The sequence below is a fragment of the Crocodylus porosus genome, unplaced genomic scaffold (genome assembly GCF_001723895.1).
Source record: "Crocodylus porosus isolate Cpor-Errol unplaced genomic scaffold, CroPor_comp1, whole genome shotgun sequence".
In the NCBI taxonomy this organism is placed as follows: domain Eukaryota; kingdom Metazoa; phylum Chordata; order Crocodylia; family Crocodylidae; genus Crocodylus; species Crocodylus porosus.
In genome coordinates, this window is record NW_017728886.1 from 161,899,123 (window position 1) to 161,923,998 (window position 24,876).

Sequence of the window (24,876 nt, forward strand, 5' to 3'; positions counted from 1 at the left end):
TTGTCCTTTAAAGTGATCTATCTTACTTAGATCAATTTATTGTGGGCATACATTCAAATGATCTGGGAGAATTCTCCCAGCTTTGTTCTCCTGGTAGAAAAACTTACCTGGAGATTCCTAAACAGACATTTAGCCAGGGGGGCCCTGTATGCATGCATCTTATGATGCTCTGCGGGTGCCATCAGTTAGCCTGAAAAAGATAGTAGTAGTGTATGGGGCAGCCCTGATTGGCTCATCCAGACTTCTCAAGGTCAGCCTCTGTCTCCCTGCAGCACAACGTAGGAATCATGAAGAGGGAGCATTCTTCTTCCTGCTGGCTGAAGCAGTAGAATCCAGCTTGAGCAACACATTGTCTGTGGGGAAGGAGGGGAAGCAAAGCAACCTGGGATGCTGGAGGACTGTACTGTGGTTTCTCTCAGAAGGAAACACATACAGGCATTCCTTTTACCAGAAGCCATTTAACCTTGATTATTCCTGGGTTATTTTTCTGCTGGTGCAGCCATTCTTGCTCTGGAAGAAAAATCCCAAATATCTGTACTCCTGTGGTCTCTACTAGGAGAACAACAACTCTCCCAGTACAAACTGAAGGTTTGTGCATGACCCTAGACTCCCACCAAGGTATAATATAGCCAGCAAACATAGCATCAAAGGCTTTATCTTTACTACAAAAAGTGTATTCTTTTACCTTGAGATAATAAACTATGACATCCTAGCGGAAATAAAGCACAGGTGTTTTTTACCTTGATGTAGTTATACTCATCACCTAAGGTAGGGACAGAAGTTTCACATAAACTGGTATAAGTGATCAGAAACCAGTTCAATTCTGTAACGCAACAGAAGTTCAGTGCACATAAACTGCTTTCAAAATGGCTGAAACCAGTTTAAGGTAAACCTGGATGGATTTAGTATCAGATTTAACTGATATAAGGTTAAATTGGTTTATTGAACTTTTGTCCCAGATCCCCTCCAGATTCAGGTTAACTTACAGTCCCACAACATCCCAGGATGCTTTGCATCTCCCTGTAAACCCTCCCCTCACAGGGTGCGTAGGCTACTTTCGCCCAAGTTGTCTGTTCCAGCCCAGCAGGGAGGCACGATCTAGAGCCCCCCACCCCAGCTTCTGGCCTGAGCCACTGCAGACATGTGGCTGCATTTCCAGAATCAGAAGTAAATATCTGTTCACTTGTTTATCAATTTATTCTACACAGCTTGCACTAAACTGTGAAGATTGAATCGATTCACCCTCAGGCTGTATGTAGCCCAGAGGCCTACCTGCAGTAGCCCCATCAATATAAAAACTGTTAGTGCTGTCTACACCACAATCTTATATAGAAAAAAGCCAGCTAACATAGTGAGCATAGAACCTTAAATGGGGTTTTCAATCTCTATATCTATACAACTGGGGGAAAATGTGGTTTTGTTCAAAATAGACCTTATATGCCTGTATGAAAGTTATGCTCACCTTTCTTCTCTCGCCTTTTCATTTCTTGCTAATCCAATCTCTATGCTTGTTCTTTCATTACATTGCAAGATCTACAGGAAAGATTTTACTTTCTACCACAACCACGAAGCAGATATATAGATCTATATAGATCTATCTATATGCATCTGTAAGCATTGATATAGATCGATCTATCTAGATAGATATAAATCTCTCTGTATCTATATATCTATCTATATCTATAGCTATCTATCAATATAGATATAGACACAGATAACTATGTAGATGCATATAGTCAGTCAGTCTGGTGTTACTATCTATGTGTCTTGTGTTAGCAGTCCTGTACTACTATAATAAAAATAACGTTTGTATTTTAACTGAGCAATCCTGGATATTTGATGTATGTTCCTAAACCTTAACTTACTGCGTGATGCTATTTATACTTCTAATTCTGTTATTTATACCTTTTAAAAGTGGCATAAAAGATTAGAATTAAATAAACCTGATCTTTCATTATATCACATTTATCGAGACAAAACTCTCTCTTTATTTGTATTAAGCATAACATAGTGTTCTGCAATTACCCAAGAGATTGGTCATTTATTTTTTGTACTTCCTTGTTATTTATCTCCCCTGATCCTTATTACTTGTTACACAACAAAACCATTACTTTCAACTCATTTGGTATTTCCAGACATTTATGTAGTGTGAATGTTGGAAGCTTTGGGACTTAAGCCAAGAACTTTGAAAGTATTTAGGCACCTAAGTCTCCTTAACTGATAAAACAAAATACACAACATAATAATATAATACTGCTACATTTGTGGTATCCCATGGTATGGTTGATTTTAATAGGAATACAGTTCCTGAATACTTATGAAAAGAGAAGAGAGATGCATTTTATACCTGCATGCTTGGCATCAATAGGTTCTAGAACAAGTATGCATTAATGCTGTGCCAATATAATATTACCAGTAAAATATTTTTTTTTAAATTGTGAGAAACAAGGATTTCTAAGAATGTATTTTAAAGAATAAATTAAGACCATCTCTTGTAGCCTAAATCTTTTAATTTGGTTTTACTTTTATTCTTCTCTGTAAATTTGTATATAGAATGTTCTTTCCAGTTTTACTTATTGCATTCACCAGACAATTCAGCGTCTATGCAAGTAATCACATGAAGAGGCAAATTCAGTTAACTGCCATGACTATTCTTAATGGTCAGCAATTTTGGCACTTATTAGATTATTGAAAATATATGCAATTAAAATGCCATGTTTGGTTCATATTTAATATTTAGTGAAACTGTTACCTTTAATGTCATTTTTCTAAGTATAAACTCTGTTTGAAAAGAAAAGTTTAATATGCATATTTTTCTAATTCTAGAGGGAAAGTTATTTACTAGTATTTTTGCTACACCCAGTTTCTGTCTTCCATACCTAGTAACTGAAAACACTGTTTGCCTTAACACAAAAAGATGTCCTCCCAATAATTAGTAAGCTCACTGATCAAAGCTCTTAATCACACTCTAGCTAATACTAGAGACAGGGCAGAATCAGGCCCTGCACATAACCCTTCAATACTGGTTTGTTTCTGCTTTTTGCAAGGTCTTGAGTTAAACCAAACTTTGCTCTGAGACTCCTCCTTTTCCTCTCACCTCTTCACAGATAAGGCAGTCCCTCTACAGGGTATCAGCCAGTTGTCCTTCTACATCTTCCATACTAGATCGGAAAGTGCTGTATGCAAAAGTAAGCAGCCTGAGCACAGTAGGCCAGGTAAGCAAGGGGCATCCACTTGCTTAAAGCATAAGCTGTTCAGTATCCCATCCCTCCTTTCAAACAATAAGGAAAAGCAAGCCTAGGCTTACAGCAGGCACCTAGAGAGAAAAGACGAGTAGTGAAATAATGAAAGCAAACCTCTTGGCACTTCCTGAGGAGGTAGTGAAAATGTGCAAGTATTAAATATATCCTGGGACAGTACCATTTTTAGCTAAGAACAACCAGAGCAATTGTAGGGTTCGTCTCGTTTCTTAGAAGCGCATTTCTCTGAGACCATGTGCACAGAATGAAGAGGGGTCATTAGCCATATAAGTCTAATTACTACAGTGCCACACTGCCCTGCCTTCTGCCTGACTTCAGACTAACTCATCCACAAAGGCACAGATTGTATAGGCTACAGCAGGCGTGGGCAAAACAGTCCACGGACCAGGTATGGCCCACCAAGGGATTTTGTCCAGCCTGTAGCTGGTCCCTTGGCCCTGCCCACCTGAGGGGGCAGCTTGGGCCATGGCACATGCAACCGGTTCTGCAACCCCCAGTGCACAGCAGGGCTGGGGCAGCATAGCAGCCAGATTTGCTTCCTGGTAGCCCCAGTGGCAGCAGCTTCTTCTGGCTGCTGCCACCACTGGACCCAGTCCTGTTGTCCAGGCATCCTAGCCCATCTGCCCTCCACCCACCACCAGGGGTGGGACCTGTGTGGGTAGGGCACACGGCCAGGCACATGGGTTGGGACCATGGGCAAGCAGGAAGCAGTGTCCGAGAGTGGGACAGGTGGGCAGGAGGGGCCAGAGCTGGGATCATGGGGCAGTGACAGTGCGAGGCTGGGGCCCGCACCTGAGGCAAAGCCATGATCTGCAATGAATTGAGAGTGATCAATGAACTGGGGTTCAGGCACCACTCCTCTTCCACAGCTAAATATAGGTACTAATCACAAAATTCTGCTGTCAATGTCCGAAGAGTTTTTGGTCACTTTCTAGGCATGAAAACTAACACTTACCTGTTTTAGGTATGCAGGGTCTGATTTCTTGAGACACTGATTACCTGCATCTCCTGCTGAGTCAATAGAAAAGGCTTATATTCAGCACCTCTGAGAAAAAAAAAATCATGATCTGAACCTCTCAGGTAGTCGATAAGTCTAAAAAAATCTATGTTCTCGAGTCACCTTAAAAGGACTGAGGTGCTCAAGTCCAGCTTCACTGTCCCTGAAAACAATTAAATCCAGAATTGAGGTTCTGAAAGTGCCTACTCAGCTGCTGCCTAACTCTGTAAAAGCCTAGACATGTTTCCACCAGTGAAGCTCCTTAGGCACCTAAATATCTGCTTGCGTGTGTGCCCAGTTGCCTCTCTAACCCCATAGGTACCTAAGCCTGCTAATATCCACAAACTAGACACTTCCTGCTGTTCTCAGAGCATGCTGCCAGATTAGACCTCCCACAAAACATAGGCAAAGATAAGGCACTTACCCAATACAGGGGATAACTGGATTCAACTCCCTCCTCTGCCTATTTATAGCACAAAAACTACTGTAGCTAAGCCTGAAACCCACATTTCCCCATTCCCAACTTACAGTCTTAACCACGAGGCTTAGTCACTCACACACACATGGTCTCTCTGTCCCAATGAAAAGTAATTATTCTAAGGTGAAACAGCTACAAAACAAGACACTAAGTCCCCTTCCCTGGAATACTCGGTAGCCCAACAGAGAGCATTCACCTGGGAGGTGCAGGGTGAAAGTAACTCAGACAGCAAAGGGAAATAAATCCAGATGTCCAGATCCTGATACAGATATTTATCTTGCACCCAATGTGGCTACGGACAGAAAGAAGAGGTAAGACTCCTTCTTTGGGAAAAGCCTGGTTTAAAATGCCTGTCGCATAAAAGGTTTATATCTGTAAATGCCCACAGGAGAGACGTGCCTCTTGATAGCTGGGAGCCAGGCCAATTAATATGCAAAGGGGGTGACGTGACTAGACCTCTCCACCCATAAAAACTATAAGCCTGTCTCAATGAAAAGGAGGCCACTACGTGTATAACAAGCAATTACTGGAGACAACAAATGAGACAACAGGAACAAACAATCCCGCGAGAAGGTTGAGAGGCGACCTTGTGGCTGCCTATAAATTCATCATGGGGGCGCAGAAGGGAATTGGTGAGGCTCTACTCACCAAGGCGCCCCTGGGGGGTCACAAGAAATAATGGTAGCAGAGAGCAGATTTAGACTGGATGTTAGGAGGAACTTCTTCACAGTTAGGGTGACCAAGGTCTGGAATGGGTTCCCAAGGGAGGTGGTGCTCTCCCCTACCCTAGGGGTCTTCAAGAGGAGGTTGGATGGACAGCTGGCTGGGGTCATCTGAACCCAGCACTTTCCTGTCTATGCAGGGGGTTGAACTCAATGATCTATTGAGGTCCCTTCCGATCCTAACACCTATGAATCTCCATCCTCCTCTAGGCTGTGGGTCCCTGACCCTGCCAGTCTCTGGCTGTGGCCTCTCCTGGACCTCTGACCCTGCTCCCAAGCCAGTTGAGACCTTCATGGGCTCCCTGGCCCTATTTGTCTTCCCTGGGCTACAAGTTGCTGACCCTGCCTCTCACCCCTTGCAGGCTACAGGCTTCAGAACCATATAGGTAGCCATGCACTTGGCTCAAGGCTGTGGACTGCACTAGGTCGCCAGGCACCAGAAACAGAGCATTTAACAAAATATTAAGTGGTGCAGAAAAGCAAAAAGATTTCTCATCAGGGATTCTGGTTTTCTCTTATTAAAAAAAAAAAAACAACCCAATTTTCAGTTTTAAAGAAGCAACCCAAAATCCACATTTTTCCATGATTAAAATGAAACACCACTAATATTTAGATTCAGGTATTAATGGTGTTTCATTTTAATCATGGAAAAAATGTGGATTTTGGGTTATTTCTTTCAAATCAAAAGCTGGGGATTTGTTTTTTTAAATCAGAGAAAACCAGGATCCCTGTTTATTATTTACTAAATCTCTTACAATACCAGAACTAGGGAACATAAAAGAAAATGATTAGGTTGCAGGTTTAAAAACAAACAAATAGAAGTTTCTTCACACAATGTGCAATTAACTTGTCAAATTCCTTGCCGCAAAATGTTGTGAAGACTGATAGTTTAAACAAATTCAAAAAGGGGACTGGACAAATTCATGGAGGAAAAACCATGGCAGATAGAGGTGTTGCCTCTAAACTAGAAGTTCCTAAACTCTAAACGTTGGAAGCTGTACTGGCAGAGGAGTGGAAGGATAGAAATTATAGACATGCCCTGTTCACCCTCCCCCCAAGCATTCATATTCTGCCACCATGTGAGACAGGCTACTAGCCTGGGCTAGACGGACCTTATGTAAATCAATTTAATAAAAGATCTTTCTGCCAAAATCCTCCATATTTTGCAGTCTGAACTACAATCCTTAAATTCAAGTACTAGGAGTCAGGCTTTCCATTAATGCCTCAATATTTTTTTAAATGATGCCCTTCATGCGATTACCATGCCCTTAAAAAGGCATGCTGTTTGCTTTCTTTGGAGATTTCGTTACACCTGCTGCTCCAGCTTTATACAGTAAGATTTAAGAACATTCTGCTATTGAAAATAAGGCAGCAGTGGGCTGGATACAGTATGAAGACTCAGAAAATGCATTCCAGGAAATCTAAGAAATCTTGAAGGGATTTCAGAAGTTACCCTAACCAGTTGAAATACGCATCTCCCTTACATCCAGGTTGGCAAGCTAAAGCAAGCTAGTTAAAAAACAAAGAGCATAACTCCCATCAGACTGTGATTGCATTAATTTCTTCTCAAATAGCAGTGATACTGTTCCTAAGTTTGTTCTGCATCTCTTTAAAGCCTTATAACTAAAGAGTTCAAAGGATACGTTTACATATCTATTCATTTCTTTAATAGCTCCACTGTTATCCTGGAAGGCAGGTCATTTAAATATAAGTCAAAGTTTAAAGTTGCTACAAAAGGCTTCATGAAAAAAAGAAAACGTACTGATTAGGACATTAGTGGTTAACAACACAAAAAGGTATCATTATAAAAACACTGTAAATCAATATTTATTAAAAGAACATCACAACAAGGTGACTAAAACATGAGACATTTTAATGAGGCACTGTTCTACTGCTTGTACGCCTTTTTAAGACAATATATTGTTGCTTTTTAAAATAGGCCTTCCATGTAATACTCCATACTCTCTCATTACACTTAACTATTTGTAAACAAATAAAGTGACAAAGAGAAACAAAGGGGGTTTGGGGTTTAAGATAATTTAGCAGACTTTCAGAGCATGTACTACTTCTTAAAATTTACAAACTAAACAAAACCTACTTAAGCTAAAATTTGAATATTTTTTGCAGAGACTTACGATTTAAAAAAATATATATTAATACGCCTCTGTGCAAAAGCATATTTATAGTATCACATCAAAATTGCAGAGAAGACCCCAGTGATCACTAGGAAATTTGCCACAGTCTAATTTTTCTAATCCAAGTAGGTCCAAGCTTCGTGGAATAAGCTGCCCTCCTGCTGCTGCTGCAGCACGGAAGAATATGCGATCAAACCGCAATTTACACTTGAATGAGACACCCAGGTTGGTATTGGAGCCTGAGTCCCACGTATAACGGCAGTGTGCAGGTTTGCCCAGAAACTCCCAGATGTCAAGAACGTTGTTAGGTAACCCACCTATCTTAGTAACCTGAAGAGAACAAACACAATGCAGAGTATTATTTCCATTAATATACTGTATTTTCTCAAATACAAAACACACCCCTGAATAAGATACATGCCTTGTTTTTGAAAGACAAAATGAAGAAAAAAAGATCTTCCCTTGAGACCCTCTGCCACAGGGAAAGAGAAAGTGTCTGCAGCTCGGGGACCAAGTGTGCAGCTTATTTTTGCTTCCTCCTCTCAACTGCCACCAACAGAAGCAGAAGCTGTTGTTACTGTATCTCCCTGCTTATAATGTATGCCCTAATCCCAGCAGCTGGCTTTTGGAGAAAGGTGCATTATATGCAAGAAAATATGGTATTATGTTAAAAAGGTATTAGGAGTTATTTGTTAAGAATAGAACTTGGGTATTACACTGTAAATATTTGTTCTCCTGCAGAACGCCAAGCATGAAAGTTGTGAGTATCAGAACTCTATTTAAAAACGTGATAGTCCCCAAAGAACTCCAGAAATATGAATGATTTCACAGACCAACTCCTGTCATGCTTCCCAGTTCAAGACACAGTACAAGGAACTACTTTGCATTTTCAAGTGACTAATCCAATGCTGTATTCCTTTTACATGCATATACACCCACCCACCCTTTCTGTTCATTTCAAAGGAAGCTTTGGTTATACAACGAATGCAGGGTTACTGCTACTGTAATACTCAATTCTCTTACTTGGAACAACAGCTGCTAAAATTTCAAAAGCAGCATCTCATTTTGAGAGCTCAAATTTAGACACAGAAGACCTGCTTTTCCAGAGCTCTGCTCTCATTAATTCCAGCTGGAGTAGCAGATTGGGAGAAGAGTTGGAAGGGAAAAAATCAGGCTCCGGTTCCCAAAGTTAACCATGCTACCACAAAGCACTCAGAAATACAGAATACTTTTGAAAGGTGAGGTCAAAAGCAACAAAATTATGTATAAAGCAACTTAAGGCAGGAAAGAGGAAAAAAAAGAATTTATCATGGTACATCACTACAATAATTCTAGAGTCTTCAAAAGCATTCACCTCACGATCTCTCAGGTTTGTATCCCCTCCAAATATGACAGTGCTTGACTCCGGTGCCTCCTGCATCATCTTTAATACTAGCTTCAGTTGGTTTATGCGTTCTTCCGAATGGTCTTTCGTGCTCTCAAGATGGGAAGTCATAAGACAGAGGTCATTACCAGATACAGTCGCCTGTTAGAGAAATCAAGTAACAAACACAGTACATTATAGGAGTATGCAGAAGGTAAAGGACAAAGACAACATGCAAAGCACTGACATATTGAATGGCTGAAATTCTGCATATTAACACTCGTATTGAAAAGGAGAGAAGTAATTTACAACTTGATGTTGGACCTCTTTAGATCTGCTCTTGAAGGTACTCTGCTCAGTGAAGGTACTCCTCAGTAGCAAGTCCAAACTCCAGTTCATAACAATACTAAATCCAGCTGAGTTCCCAAGAATTCCCTCATTCAGATCTTTACTGAACAAAATAACTCCAGCCTTTTCCGAACTGATTTTGAGGACATATTTTTCAGCTATTTATTCCACAGAACAACGACATCCACCTCACAGTTAAGGCAAAATGTAGCTTTTAGTTACAAGCTAAAGTAGTATTTCCTTCCCTGCACTTCATCCTTATCTTCTCCAGAGTGAAATACACCTGCCCATATTTCAAACATGCATGTTTTATCTTAAGGTAGAATTTTTACAGAAACCCCTGGATAAATCTAGAACTGTCTGAAAGATCCAAAAATTGTAAATATAAAGTTGAAGAATAAAAAAATCAGTTTGTTAAATAAAAGATGCATGCTTCCCAAAAAGAAAAGTGAAAAGCTTAGGCTGCAGTTTACGAAAACCAAATATTATAAACTCTGGAAATGCAGAGGTCAGGTGTCTGAGACAGCTAAAGCAAGCTCTTATATTTCCCTCATCCTGTGCGCTCTCTGTGCAAGATAAACTTCTGACAAGTATGAGAGTCATATGACATGACAGACCAGGGGTCAGCAACCCCCAGCACGTGTGCCAAGCATGGCACACAAGGCCATTTTGCTCGGCACACTACTGCCAGCCCAGGCTCTAAGCAACTGCTGCCAGCCACAGAACCCAGGCTGCTCCCAGCAGGCAGCTGGGAGGCTGCAAGCAGACTGGGCTCTGTGGGCCAGCTGCAAGGCTGGAAACAGCTGCTCTGGGCATGTTGGCACTGCGGCACCTTCCAAGGTAGACATTGTGTTTTTTTCAGTACTCTGGCCAAAAACCGTTGCCTACCCCTGTGATAAACCATCAAAATAAAGGGCCCCAAGTAAGAATCTTAGATCCTGAGAAACCTGTATCTTGTATACTTTGGAGTTTTACAGCAGTTGTACACCAGTTAAGTACTTTACTCTGAACATACATACACTAACCACAAAAACATTTAAGGATCAAACAGTCTGTAGGAGAAGACACTTGCCGCTGAATAGCAGTTAAAGAAAAAGTCTTGGTGTGGGAAAAGGTTAATGAGAAGGTGGAATGGGAATTTCCTAGCTCTTTGGTTTAGATTTTGTAAATCGTGAGAAACTCCATTGTTTTGCTCTTGTTGAGGGTGGGACAAGTGCAAAGCAGTTTATGGTCGAGGATGCGATACATATCTGATGGTATTATAATAGGGCAAACTAATGTATACTATGTATTTTGTCACATTTGTCTTACTTTTCATGTTCACTGCTTATTTAATGCGTCTCCCTTAAGTTACACCCTATATATGCAACCTTACAAAGATATGTCCATAAATTAGATGATTAATTGCTTCATAATACATAAGAACACACTTACATGCACAACTAATAGGTTTCTCATCATGGAAGTTGTTGGAAAGGATATTATTTCTTGTTTTACTAATTTTACTCTTGAGTTTTTCAGCAGAATGGCAGTGAAATAACCATCTACATTACCTAAAGGGGAATAGGGAGAAGAAAGTTTAGTGCTGTAGGCACTGCATCCAACTGTTACTTCCAAAAGAATATTTTAGAGCTATGTTAAGATAAGAAATACTAAAAGTTTACAGATAGCTGTTCTCAGGTACACAAAATACCTAGGAAATTGATTTCTTAAAACTAATCTTTCCAAAAGGAAACACCTATGAGAAAGGCATATTAACCACGAGTCTTTCATCTATAATTTTTACTAAAATTAGAGTTTTAGTAAATCTGGAATCTAGAAACCACAGAAAATAAGGTATCCACATCCCTTTCCTCCCCATGATTAGCCTTGCATGTTTACCTGGAATAACTGTGTAAGAAACAGCTCTCTTCTGCAGATAGGAGAGGTATGGTGGAATAACCTCTTGTAGAAACACCACATCTGGACTGTACCTGTAAAAGCAAGACACGTTGACAGTCTAACAATGAAGGCAAGCACAATGTTTCATATCATTAGGGCAAGTAAAACTGGAATGAGACTATTTAGCTTTCCTGAAACAAAAAGAGCATCCATGGCCAAGGGTGCTTTACAGTGTTTCCTGGTATGTAAACACACCACCAGTTAGAGGAGAACAAGGAGCTGCAAAAAAATAGCATCATAATAATAAATTGCCTGTCCAGGGTCTGCCTTTTGCCTTCACATCTTGACCTTGCAAACACCACTGTCCCATTCAAATTTTATGCATTTGGAGAATGGAAGCAAAATGACTGAAAACCAGGCTTCAGAGCATATTTCTGCTCCATCTAAATACTTCCAGCCAAGATCCCTCAACCACACATTTGTGTAGGAGGCTGCTGCTACCTTAATTAAAAAAAAGTCATTGACTTTCTCAATTTCTCCTGCATTCTACCTTCTTCTCAAGTTTTAGATTTTCAGAATGCAAGTCAACTCACCACTTGGCACACACAGTGCAGTTTCTGTTGGTTTTTTCCTTGAGTGACCTGTTTTATGGTTTGTCTTGGAATCTAACCATAAAAAAGCCATAAACCAGAAAAACCAAGGTGTACAACATGGTCAAATCACTTGCTATTACGGTCATAATCTTTGCATTTACTTCCGGTATGACCTATTCCAATTCCACAATCAAAGTGAAGCATTACTGTAGTCTGATATTAAATATCAAAGTGACTTATTTAAAAAAAAGTTTATATGCTGCAGCAACTGTCTGGCAAAAGAGGCTGATAGCACTCAACTCCCCGTTTGCTTCAACACTGTATAGGTTCACAGCCACTTCTAGCCAGTCATACATTTTCATTTTACCCACATCACTTTAGTATTATGCATTCAAAAATACTGTAATCCTGTATTTCTGCAATGGTACTTTGAGGATTATTATCTTACCAACACTTAAACAAATTTTAATGACAGCACTTACAATGCTAAATAAGAACAGACTCCTCTCGCTCTGTCTTGGAGATTTTCTAGATGTAAACCATCAATGTTCCACGTAATTAAAGAGAAGCTACTGTCATCTTCTTGTTGTAGGCAGTCTGCTGTGCTGACCCCAGCACTATCGGTAGTCACAACTGCCGTCAGGTCAATGCTAGAAAAAATGTTTAACATAGCTCATATCACACAGAGTATTTTTGCCACAGCTGCTGCCTCACTTTTTACCACAAGATAATTTTAGATATGTGTCTAACTATAAACTTTTTCAAAACTGAAGAGAACTTTAATCAATCTTTCATCTAAAAACAGCTACAATTAATCCAGCAATTGAAATGCACAGGCCTCTATCATATATATAGTCTTAATACATGGCTATGATTAATGTTTTTCTTCTTCTCACTGACACAAGAGAAAGGACCCCAATCTGATTTTAAAGTTAGGCTGGTTTCTACCAGCTTACCATTGCTAACTTCCTTAAATTTCTTAGCAGAGCCAACTAAACCAATGCTTCTAGCTCACACTTAGCTTGTAATGTGACTGCTTCTTTTCAAGACCTGAAAGCCTGTCTTCTCTTGCTCCCAACTATCCAAGCTGGCCCAACAACAGACACTGTCTTATCTCACGTCTTACTTCTCTTCAGTTTTTGGCACTGTTTAATACTCAAGAAGCTTACTGAGGAGACTTAATATTCAAAAGAAAGAGAGCTGTAACCAGTACATAGGTATATGTGCCATGAGGTACCATGGTACCCAAACTGGTTTGACAGTGCTTGAGCATGTTTCACAGATGTATGCATGCACCTGGTCTAAAACACGCATTGTGCCAGACTATTTTGGGAATACCACCCCCAGACTTTGCTGCATCTAAAAGTAAAAGCTTTACTGCACTTACATGTGTTAAATCTACCCAGTATACTTCACCATGGCAAAGTTCAGAATGCATTCGCAGGACCTGAATTTGCTTGTGTAGGTAGAACTATACAATGGTTAGAACTTAAGTGTGCACTAAAACTCAAGTTCCTTTGAAGACAAAGAGGGCTGCAGCCAAACTAGATCCCAAGTGAAATGGGTACAATTAGACCAGAGGCACCCAGCCTTTTCACCCCACAGGCCAGATCTGGTGAACAGCCCCAATTCGGCCATGCGGGGCTTCAAAATTTGGCAGTGAGGGAGCAGTAGCACTGTCTACCACTGCCAAATTTCCGGACCTGGGAAGAGATCCATAAGCTAGATGACATGGCTCTGGCAGTACAGCACCCCTAGATTAGAACAAATTCTATGACAGTACCTGTATGTTTAATCGTATAGATAAAGCACAGTAGATTGCATACACAGAGAAACTTTTGACCTTTGACCAAAATATTTTCTTCTCTACAACTCACACAGTGATAAATTACCTGGCACAACTGCTGTACTGTGTGCCTAAGAAACAAGATCAGATTCCTACCCTACCACGCTTACGATCAAACCTGAACAAGACACAGTCAAATAAGAACATAAGAGAGGGATATTAGAGGAAAATGCATCTCCACAAATTTCCCTGATACAATTAATTTTTAGATGCTATAATATACTATAATACAACACAAGCTAAATGGATTATAATGTGAGAACATTGCTATATGCTTAACAACAGAAAAACAGCCATGACTAGGAGGAAAGCTTAGTAGATCAGAGGACAGAGGCAATTCTTTACTGAAGTTCTTTGTTCCTAAAATTTCCCTACAGTGCTACGACTTCACTGCTGGAAGCACAAGCATGGGCTGGGTCCCCTTTAGCCATGAGTGTGCTGTCTACACTGGCATTACTTACTATCAGCAGAACTAACACGATGGTGGCGGGAAATCTGCTTAAGTTTCTCAAGCCTCACACCCATGGGAACAGTGTACATGATTTAAAGATGTTACCCCACGAGCAAAGAGAGTGTAGAGCGTTAAGCTAGTCTGTCCATATCAGAAAGCCAAACTACTACAGGCAAGCTGAGCATGACATTACATAAGCGTGGCTGTGAAACACAGTTGTTTGCCTCACTACTGAGATACAAAAGTCCTTGAAGACAAGCCGGGTATAGCACATAGTTTAAATGCAGGAAAAGAGCGTTACAGCCCAGGCTGACCTCCCTGTCACCCTCCCTCAAGCTGCTGTAGCAGACATAGGCTTTTACACCTACTCAGCCTGAGAAATATCCAGACAGTCTCAAGGCTTTCAGGTACAGACCCAAGATAACTGCCCATGTGCTAGCACCATCTCTTTGGGAATAAGGACCTCCTGGCCCCAGCTTAGGTTTACTCTCTTCAGAGTCCTTCCCCCTTGTGCTCCATTTCCACATAGGACATGGTCCCTCACCAGGCGCCATTGTCAGGTGTCCCGCTCACATCCCGCTCGTGCACTGGTGGCTCAAAGAAGGAGTCCAGCGCCCTCTGCAAGGGGGAAAGCAGTTAGCTGTGGTCATCATCAGAAATCAGACAGAAGGCAGGGCAGGGCGGCACCTCCCCCTTGCCCCAGCTTTGGCCTCTAAATGACTTGATTCCTTTCTATTTGGTGCCCCTTCCCTCTGCGCTGCTCTTAGCAACTGATGACAAAGCTCGGGCTGCTCAGAACCAGCTAGTCTCCGAAGCCGCAGTTCTCAACTTTTTTAGACTGGGGGCTTCCCTTCACAGGCAGGGGGCAGGGCCAGATTAACTTTATTCATCCCTAGGCAAACAAACTTCTGGGCCCCTACTTAATACTGTACAGGTTTCCCTCGCCAACCACAGTTTTGAGTATCTATGCTTAATCTTCTGTCCAGGGGGTTTCAACCTTTTACTGCTGGCGAGTACCCCCTTCTGGATGTGGAGCTGGGGGGGATCCCTGGCAACCAGTTTTCAAGCAGGGGGCTGGGCAGCAGCACAACAGTGGTGGCAGCGCATGGCCCCCACTAATCCACGCCGCCACTGGGTACCCCCTGGGGCCTTCCCAAGTACCCTAAGGAGTGCAAATACCCCCAGTTGATAACCCCTGCCATAGACCCTTTTAGCTCCCATGGTATACAGTTTTGAGTAACCACAGTTTCCATGGCCGCGCATCAGCCCGCCGCCTGCCATTCTTCCCATAAGCCTCACCAACCATGGGAACTTTCAGGAACCTAACCCCAGCGGTTGGCAAGGGAAACCTGTATAGTTGCATTACTTTTTTCGCTCGTCGTAATATGTAAAATAAGTACAACTGGGCCTCTTCATCACTTAGGGCCTTAGGCGTTTGCCTACGCATGAATCTGGCCCTGGCTAGGGGTGGGCCGGCGGAGGGTCCCTTGACAGGCTGGGGGCCTCTCCATGATACACTGGGGCCTCCCTTCACAGAGCGGGGCCCTCCCTCCTGGCCCCCGGCCCAGGCCAGCTCTTGACAGCGGGTCGCGGCGGGCGGCGGCGGCGGCCGGTGGGAGGTCCGGCCCCGCCGGGGTCCGATGTGGAACCTGCAGGCTCTCCCGCGGGCCGGCGCAGCGCCTACTTGCAGGTCCCAGCCGTGCTCCTCCAGGCACCGCTCGGCCACGTCCGGCCCCGCGGCCGTGATGCAGGAAAACTGGGCGCACAGCAGCTGCTTGCGCTGCGCCAGCTCCGCTGCGCCCTGCCCCGGCTGCGCATCTTCCGCCGGCGGCTGCCCCTGGTCGCCTCCGGCCCCGGCTGCCTCCATCGCCCCCGGGCTTTCCCACTCCTCGCACCCCCGGCTCGGGTGCGCATGCGCAGCGCTCATAGGCTGGAAGCCTGAAACGGAAGGCTGGAGCGTTTTCAACCCCGCCCCCGCCTGTGACGTCACAAAGGCATGCGAAGAGGCGGAAGTTCGGCGACTGTAACGGGCTTTGGGACCTGGCTGGCCGGCGCGCTGACGTCACAAACCATGCAGCTGCGCGCTGCTCCTCTCCTATCCCCGCGAGGCCGAGGCAGCCGGGCCTCCCCGTCCTGGCAGCCCTATGGGCTCCCTCACGCTGCAGTCTCTGCGGGAGGCGATGAAAAGCCTGCTCGACTCCCCCGGCTTTGATCGCGTGCTGGATAAGGTAGAGCCCTGCAGGGGAGATGCCACCAAGTGGTTGTCGGCTCGGGTGGTTTTGCTCATTTGGCCGGAGATCCCCCTCCTTCTTGACCTTGAGTGACCTGCTGCATGTAGTTAGAAGGTGAAGGCCTGTCCCTTGTCCTGCGGGCAGGGTGACCTGCCGCAGTCTACAGTTGCCTCCAAATGCCATGTTCTCGGCTACACAGTTGGTAGTAATGGGGGATTGCACTCAGGCTCTCCCTTCTGTCTTTTGGCTGGGGGCAAGTGGGACTAGGAGGCATCTGAGCTCCAAGGCTTCCAGGCTTGGGACTTACATGTATTAGGCTTGCCACGGATTTGGGAGTATCTGAAGCCGCAGGCGGAAGGGTCTGGCCGGTAAGATACTTGCCAGTGGTAGTGCCACACAGACAACTAACCTCTAATTAGCACCCTCCAGGGGACTGCATTCATTGGGTTCCTATACACTTGTAAAGAAGCTGCTCCAATGCACTGTATTTAAAGCGCATTGGAGCAGACTCTGTTAATCGAGTCTGCTGGAGTGTGGTAATTCCTGCAGTCCAGCAGACTCCAGTGTCATGTGAATCAGCACCCCCACGCTGAAAAATGGCAGCAGGGTGATGTAAAGCTGGCTCGATGAGCTTTAGTTCAAAGCACCTCACAGCCATTTCTCAGCACAAGGATGGTGATTCATGTGACACTCTGAGCACTTTTAACGGTGGAGCTGTCCCAGCTGCGGTAATTAGAGCACCCCACCCACCAGAGCATGTCTGTAAACACTCACCAAATCTGCTCTGCAATGTGCTAACATGCATTGGAGTAGGCATTTGGCAGGTGTGTAGTGCCCTTTGTTCCTAATTGGGTAGAGGACATTAAACTTTGTAACAACTGTTCTTGGGCAGGGCAGAAACTTGGGTTGGGTGGGGGTTGCTGTTGTCTGATCCTGCTTTTCTTTGCTTGCACAAGGTACTGTAATAGGAAAGAAGAGCAAAGAGAGAAAATGCAGTTTCTGTCTCTGCTATTGATGTTTAGACTGTGTCTGTAGCATCTCTGGACTATGCTAGCAAGTGTGAAGGTGCCATGCTGTGCTCTTTAGTCTCCAACCTAAGAGCTGTACTAGGTACAGACAGGTAAACTTTCTCTCTGGGTGTGCTTAATGGCACATGGCCAGTGCCACTGCAAGAAGTTTATATGGCATCTATTTTGTAGTTTAGCAAGGATGGAGTAGATGTGTCACACTACTGCAGTCTGGAGATGGTATAGACATCTTTTTATTTGCAACCTTGCTGGTTGAAAAGCAAGGACACAGAACATGGGGCAGCTTGCACCAGCATCAGGCTATGCAAGGCAGTGTCTTTCTCTGGGATAAAAGCCTTGTTGCAGAAGAAGCAATAATGGCCAGCTAAGCTTGACTGCACAGAATACAGAAAGATAAGTAGTAAGGAAAAGAAGTAAAAGGACCCATGGGGAAAAAGAGAGCCAGATACTGTTAAGGACCCAGTGAGAGTGGTGGAAATGACAAATGTCATTCTGATTCAGAAAGGTCAAGGACACTGTTGGCAGAACTCTAAGCAGAATGGAAGATTTTTGTAGACTGGTTTCCTGAAGTCTACCCCGCTGGGGAGATTGAAATGATTGCTCTGGAAGGTCCACATTCAGTCCTATGTTTCTAATGTCCTCATGAACACATTGCACAGGCTTAGAAGAAAATTCAGAATGATGTTATGCAGTACTTAAAATGCTTGTTTCCTAAAAAGGAACTTTATAGCAGCGGTTTACTCCCTGCTTGATAATCTGACTGAAAGTAGAAAAGTATATGGACAACATCTGATATAACCAGAACTCTGTGTAGCTCAAATGTAATGCAAAGAAGTTGTTAACATGCCAAAGTGGGTGATCAATATAAAATTTAAGACTGCAGCAACTAGATCTACCGTTTTGAACATGCAAAATATTTTGCGATACTGTAGAAATAAGCTTTTCTGTGAATGCTCTGAGGCTAGACCTTGCATCAATGTAGAATTGTACCGGAAATCTGGCTTTAGCCTGATGTTAAGTTGATGCAATGGTTTTGAATAGAGGAGAGATGGTAGAATTAATGCAGCTAGTTTGGACTGAAAAGCGTACATTTATAAAAAGAAGACTCCATGATTGGGGCTCCATAGAAAGCCTAATTATGAGCCTCTTCCTTGGTGGTTGTATAATCTGATGCATTTTTAGAAGGTCCTTACATGTTACTTGCTGCTCCAAAAGCAAGACTTGACATCATTATCCCTAAGCCATATGTCTCTTGTGTCCAACAGACCTAACAATGAACTACACAAACCTCTATATAGTTTTAGAATAGTCGCCTTAAAGTCTGTACCTCCTTTTTCCATGTGGTAGTTTAACTTTTCTATATAAAGAGGATAGATGAAATGTCTCGCTACTCTCAGCTCCAACTGGATTTTTCCTTTCCAAGTCAGAAACTTGCAGAGACTTGAGAAATGTCACTTCTGTCTGAGCACTGAAGCACTTGACAAGCATCTTGCAATTAGCTGTTTCTGGATGAAATGTTTCTGGATGAAATATTTTTTAAAATGTTGTTTTATTTAATAAAACACTCAAGATGCACATGACAACTGCAAATGTTTCAGTTCAAGCTACTGGCATACAAGGTAAATGAGGCCTTCCTATCTGAAACCATATGCAATTATGGATTTGATACAACAGACATTAAACTTGAAGTGCTGATATTTAGCAGTGAACCAAAATAAATCTATTCCTTAAAAAACAAGTCAACTTTTTTTGTCCTAAGTAAAACCTTATTACTTCTAGAGGTGAAACAAGTTATTTCATGAAGGGTTTCTTAATATTACTATCTTTATTTTGTGATGATTTTTCCTAAAGTTGATGTAGCATTTAAAATAATATTGCAAATCTGAATGTATTTACAAAATCTTTGCTTCTTCCAGTTTTGTGGAGAACCCTGAGTCACTTTGATTCGCTTTGAATTATGCAACACCTGTTGCTACTGGGATGTAGCAGTTAATTAGTAAGGCAGGTTTCTAAACAAGGAAACTTAACAACAGTTGTTTTGTGTCAGTGAGGTAGCTTCTTGGGGCCCACTTACAACAGGAAATTTATCACTGATCAACCCAGTTAGTATAGTTTTCTGTTGGCACGTCTACATGTGCATTAATGTGGCATAGTTACTGTGTATTAAGTTTAATACCTGTAATAACAGGTACTGTACTAACTCAATGTGCAGTAACTGGCACTACAGCACAGTAGCACCAGCACATGCCTTTTTAGTGACAGTAATGCGGAGTAGGCTAATTCTACTAGCAAAAGCATTAGCACGGCTTTGGCTATGACACATGTGCAGTAGAATTAGTCTACTGTGCATTTAGCATCTTGTGTAGATGTGCCTTGCATGGACAAAAACAGTCGGGAGTAAGAACATCCATATAACTGGTATGACTGCTTATTCTGGATAACTGTGAATACAAGGAGATAGAGGTATGACTGCTGGTAAGTTACCCATGTACAAGTCCTGAGCATGTCAAACTAATCGTTCTCATACTCCTTTCAAAATCCTCCTTTCTGTTTTGTGAGCTACCAGGTTTGGCTGTACAATTATAACAGATGGGTAAATCAAATCAGGCCATTAGATGGAGTCTCTGTTAGCCTTATTCAAGATGTAAAGGCCACTTAACCGAAGTATGCCCCTTCATAACAATTATTAGCAGTCCTAGAGGACCACTGAAGTGTTGTTAAATGGACGATATGAACACTTGTTACAGTAACGTCCTAGAGGAATTTATATTATGTATAAAATCTCCAGTCACGATTTTACAGAAATATCTGGGTTGGTCCTTTTTCATTGTTATGTTTTCATCTCTCATGAAAAATTATTTCAGTTTCTGGACTGTCTTTCAACTTGATCTTTTCTCTGGGAAGAGGCATGATGATTATCAATATGCTGAGCTCTTGAAGTAACAGGATTATGTTCCTCTGTTCGGTTTCAGATGAAGCTTCTTTCTGCAACTCCTGGGAAGGTTGTATGTGAAATGAAAGTTGAGGAGCAGCACACAAACAGAGCTGGCACGCTGCATGGAGGCTTGACCGCCACCCTGGTAGATGTTGTGTCAACAACAGCACTGCTGTACACAGAAAGAGGAGCTCCAGGGGTCAGCGTGGACATGAACATAACGTATGTATTGAGCATGCTTGTTATAAGGTGTTAAGGTTTCTCCCTAGTTGCCTTTCACAAATGGACTGCTCAGTTTCTCTCTTGTGATCTACGCAGCCCTGGGGAGATGCATTACAATAGGTTGGCTCTGAAACACTTAGTTTTACTGAACTCGGTGGAGATCTTATTTGGGCATCACCTTGGGTAACGGAGGTACTAGTTTGAGTTAGTCTTTTAACTATGTGTTTTGTTTATGCCTTGGCTTTTGTGACGGAGTCCTGATTTCTGCAGGCTTTTTACTTACGAGATTGTAGATCTTGAAAACAAGAAGTAACATTCAAATAGTTGAAAAAGTGGAAGGGGTTAGCCTGGGCTCATCTTGTTCCAGCTCTGGCATGGATGTTGCATGAAGCTGCCTAATGTGAAGAACAGAAAAATCAAGGAAGTTGAGAAAAGCTCCCTACATTCAAGTACTGCTTTTCTCATCAAAGTGGGAGACAACTATTCATCAGAGTTTTAGCAATTTCATAGCCTCCTTCTAGTTGAAGCTCTCAGCTCTAAACATACACAAGCTTTTGGGAGCTTTTGCTTCAATGGCATTGTGGCTTATATAAGCCTCAGGGGGGATACTGGAGTAGAATGGCATTAGGCAGTGACCTTTCAGTGTATTGTTTTGAGACGTTATGTTTTGGCTCCAAAATGGATTGTTATGTAAAGACAGGAAAGTCTGGGTTCTTCCCTGTCTTTGGTTTATCACAAAACTAAGGTATTGATGGTAAGCTGCTTTCCACAATAGGCCAGGCAGGAACCCTGCCAACCCATGTTACATTTAGAAATGTGGGAATCTGGGTATAGGAATTGTCTGAGGGGTAGCTGACTGTAGTATGTTTTTGGTTTTGGTTTTTTTAAGTTTTCCAATATTTGACATGCTATGCATAAACTCTTACCTGTTCATTCTCTCTCTCATTCAAGATACATGTCAGCTGCTAAAATGGGAGAAGAGGTACTGATAACTGCTCAGGTTTTGAAGCAAGGAAGAAGCATTGCATTTGCCAGCGTGGATTTAACAAACAAGGCAACTGGAAAGTTAATAGCACAAGGCAGACATACAAAGTATCTGGGCTCTTAATATAAGGAAATGATCTCTAAAAAAGAAAGGTTTGTCGTAATATTCTGTAGTGAATTACTCTTCTAGTTTTAGATATCGCTGTAGGCTGTTAGATGGCCTATATTAAATGGGTTGGTCTGAGTTCCATAATTAATGGACTGGTGTCCATGTCAGAAAACTGCCATTAAAGTTGGCACTAACTTTCAGCTGATTGTAGTCCTTCAGCCCTTGACTACTCTCCCCAACAGCTGAAGACTGATCTGACACTTTTTGTGCCCAAAGAGAATGACGATAAGGTGAACCTTTCAATTCAGACTTGGTGTCGGGAAAGTGTAGGAAAGCTTAGTTTTCTGGTGCCCATGCCAGACCTGTCATGAAAAATGACTCTGTCTTCAAGGCTGCCAGACAATCAATCGCCTTTTGGACGCCAAATTTATGACCAGACTGCATTCTTTATTTTGTATAATAAAGCGGTATTTAAGTAACACATCTTCACAAGCTCATAAATAGTGATTGAAATTGTGAATCCAATATAAGAGTATGTTGCAAATGAAAATAAAATATACCTTACTTTCATTTTTATGCTTGAACTCAATTATTTTATAAAATAAAATTTTCAATTATCTGAAGAGAGAAGACCTGTGAAGTGACCGTATCTGTTGCTGGACCAACTTGTATAGTTGCGAGAGAGGAGATAAACTTTCAGATTTCAAGTGCCCTTCATTAAGTTGTGGAAAGGAAGCAGTTGCATTCCAAGCCAAGCATAAGTTAGAAGCATTTCCCTAGTTTAAAAGTTATTCTGCTAAATAATATGACAAAGTCAGAAAAGTTAAGTTGGCAGAAAGTAGTTTAATTTAAATTGGACTTGAGTCCTTTTTCTTGCTTCATTGGGGGAAAGCACAGGTTTTAATTATAGCTATATTGTAAGACTACGTATGATGGAGACTTTTACAGTTCAAGCAATTGATTTATTGCAGCTGTTTTTAAATTATAGAAGTTAATTTGTATTCCATTTTGAAAATAAAAAGTTTATAGCTGGAAAGGTTTGTAAAATTACTGTGCAGTAAAAAGAAAAGCATTATTTTGAACACTGTTTCTAGCATTGACCTGACAAGAGTTGTGACTACTGATACAGTGCCAACACAGCAGACTGCCCACAATAAGAAGATGACGGCAGCTACTAGGGCTGTGCGAAACAGCATTGTTCCATTTCAACTTCAGTTCGCGGTCTGGACAGAACAGTGTTTTGTTTCGAATTTCATTTAGAGTTTAAATAGCCTTGCAGTTTCACCCACCATCAGGCTGGGGAAAGGAACTCAGCCCAGCTGGGCTGACTTTCCATCCTCAGCCTGATGGCAGTGCCTGGGCTCATTTCCCTTCCCTTGCGCTATGATCAGCTTCCCACAGCCTGGTGGCAGGAGATGGGGAGAGCCAGGACTGTGCTCCCAGCTGCTGCTGAGACCACAGCCCTGGTTCTCCCCTGTTTCCCACCACCATCTTGCTTAAAGGTGGCTTAGCAGTTATACGCTCAAGTCTACTTTCTTCTTATATGTGTTGCTAGAACACACATCCTCAAAGTCTCTAAGCTGCAAATGTGAAAGTACAATCATTTTTAGAAGACACTTAATATTAAGATCTAAATAAAAATTGCTGGCCAGAAGTCACTGTGTACCTGTATAAAGTCTGAGACTAGAAGCCGCCTTGCTGGTTTGTCACTGCCTTGTACAGGTTTTCCCTTTTATATGTGCACCTTTTGATATTTAATGTCAAACTATAGGAATACTTCACCTTGGTTGTGGAATTGGAATAAGTTGAAATGGAAAGATTATGATCATAATAGCAAGTGATTTGACCATGTTGCTTTTTTTTTTCCTGGCTTGTGACTTTTTTTCTGGTTTTGATTCTAAGATGTAAGATGGTGCACTCAGAAAAGGAAAAACCAGAATGTGCAGCATGTGTAGGTGAGTTGGCATGACAGGCATCTTGACGATGAAACCCTGTAACTTGTAGTAGACAACAGAATACAGGAGAAACTGACTGCAGTTTCAGGCTCCTTACAATTACCTTCTTAATTAAGGCAGGCCTAGTCTCCTGTGGGTGAGCTTAAATGGGTTTAATGCTTGCTTAAAACAGTTCAGCTTAATGTAGACCTGTATCAGTGCAAGTTGACCTGGTTTCAGTAAGTGTAAACCTAATTTAAGTATATAGTAACCTGGCAGAAGCCCCTTAACTTGATTAATTGAAAATTGATGCTATTAACGTGGTGCCTGCTCTTGATTACAGCCGAGCACTGGCTTTCTCTGTGTGTGCAAATTATCCCAAACCTCACCCTAGGCCCATTGCAAGCAAATGTACGTGATGTGATTAAAAATAGCAATCCTTGCCTGAGACGCATCTACCCAAGTGCTTTCCCTGTTGCTATATGCAGCCATGTGGCTAGTAGCACAGGAGTGAGAGATTAAAAGGCTGCCTACTGTAGACAAGGCCATGTAGCAGTAGCCCAGCCTGTCAGTCATGGCTGGGAGAACGTCATGAAGACGAGTCAACCTGATTGGGCACTACTGGAAATATTTAGATGCAACAGAGCATGTACTTACTGAAGCCTGGTTTCTAGTCACTCCAGTTCCCCACATGGCCAAAATCTGAATGGTGCAAAGATCAAGGCAAAAAGTAGGCACCAGATGGGCAGTTTATTGGTAGAAAGCTTACATGCAGCTCATTGCATTCTGTGTCTTCTAAATTCCAGAACTGGTTTGAATCAGAATTGAAAGACTCACCATTAACGCTGTTTCCTTAAGAAGTCCATAACTCTCTCTCTCACGTTCCCATTGTTGGCACCTATCAAGTATAAGGCTCTTTCCTGAGACTCCTGGATAACCCAGTTCAAGTGAGATGCCACGGTGCAAAAGTGATAGATGGGGCGACTTAAGCTAGGGACAGAAGTTGTGCATAAACCAGCTTGTGTGATCAGAAACTGGTTTAAATCTAACAGAACAGAAGTTCAGTGCACATAAACTGCTTTCAAAATGTCTGAAACCCGTTTAAGATAAACCTGATTGGATGTAGTATCAGACTTAACAAATTTAGGTCAAATTGGTTTATGGAACTTCTATTCCAAACCCCTTCCTGATTCAATCCCAAGCCGGGATTGGGGTGGAAGCATGGCTAAGGAAACTGCTCGCAGCTCCAGGCAGCAATGGGAAGTAAATTCCCCACTTCGGGCTTTCCCCCATCACCCCATGCCCCCTATGTGCACAGGGCAGCTCCCAGTTGGGGATTTGGTGGATGGAGGGGTGGGT

The 24,876-nt window shown here is 42.4% G+C and overlaps 2 protein-coding genes across 2 annotated transcripts; one reads left to right on the top strand and one right to left on the bottom strand.

Annotated features, from left to right (window-relative positions):
- Positions 1-7,100: 7,100 nt before the first annotated feature.
- Positions 7,101-15,981, bottom strand: TDP2 (tyrosyl-DNA phosphodiesterase 2). The gene is made up of 7 exons (XM_019544353.1): positions 15,759-15,981; positions 14,619-14,692; positions 12,260-12,427; positions 11,185-11,276; positions 10,738-10,856; positions 8,947-9,117; positions 7,101-7,922 (listed from the first exon to the last, which is right to left on the bottom strand). Exons 1-7 carry the CDS (start codon positions 15,939-15,941, stop codon positions 7,638-7,640), a joined length of 1,092 nt encoding a protein of 363 aa, XP_019399898.1. The 5' UTR covers positions 15,942-15,981; the 3' UTR covers positions 7,101-7,637.
- Positions 15,982-16,128: 147 nt separating this feature from the next.
- On the top strand, positions 16,129-22,153 carry ACOT13 (acyl-CoA thioesterase 13). The gene is made up of 3 exons (XM_019544366.1): positions 16,129-16,302; positions 20,306-20,490; positions 21,442-22,153. Exons 1-3 carry the CDS (start codon positions 16,219-16,221, stop codon positions 21,596-21,598), a joined length of 426 nt encoding a protein of 141 aa, XP_019399911.1. The 5' UTR covers positions 16,129-16,218; the 3' UTR covers positions 21,599-22,153.
- The last annotated feature ends 2,723 nt before the right edge of the window (positions 22,154-24,876 follow it).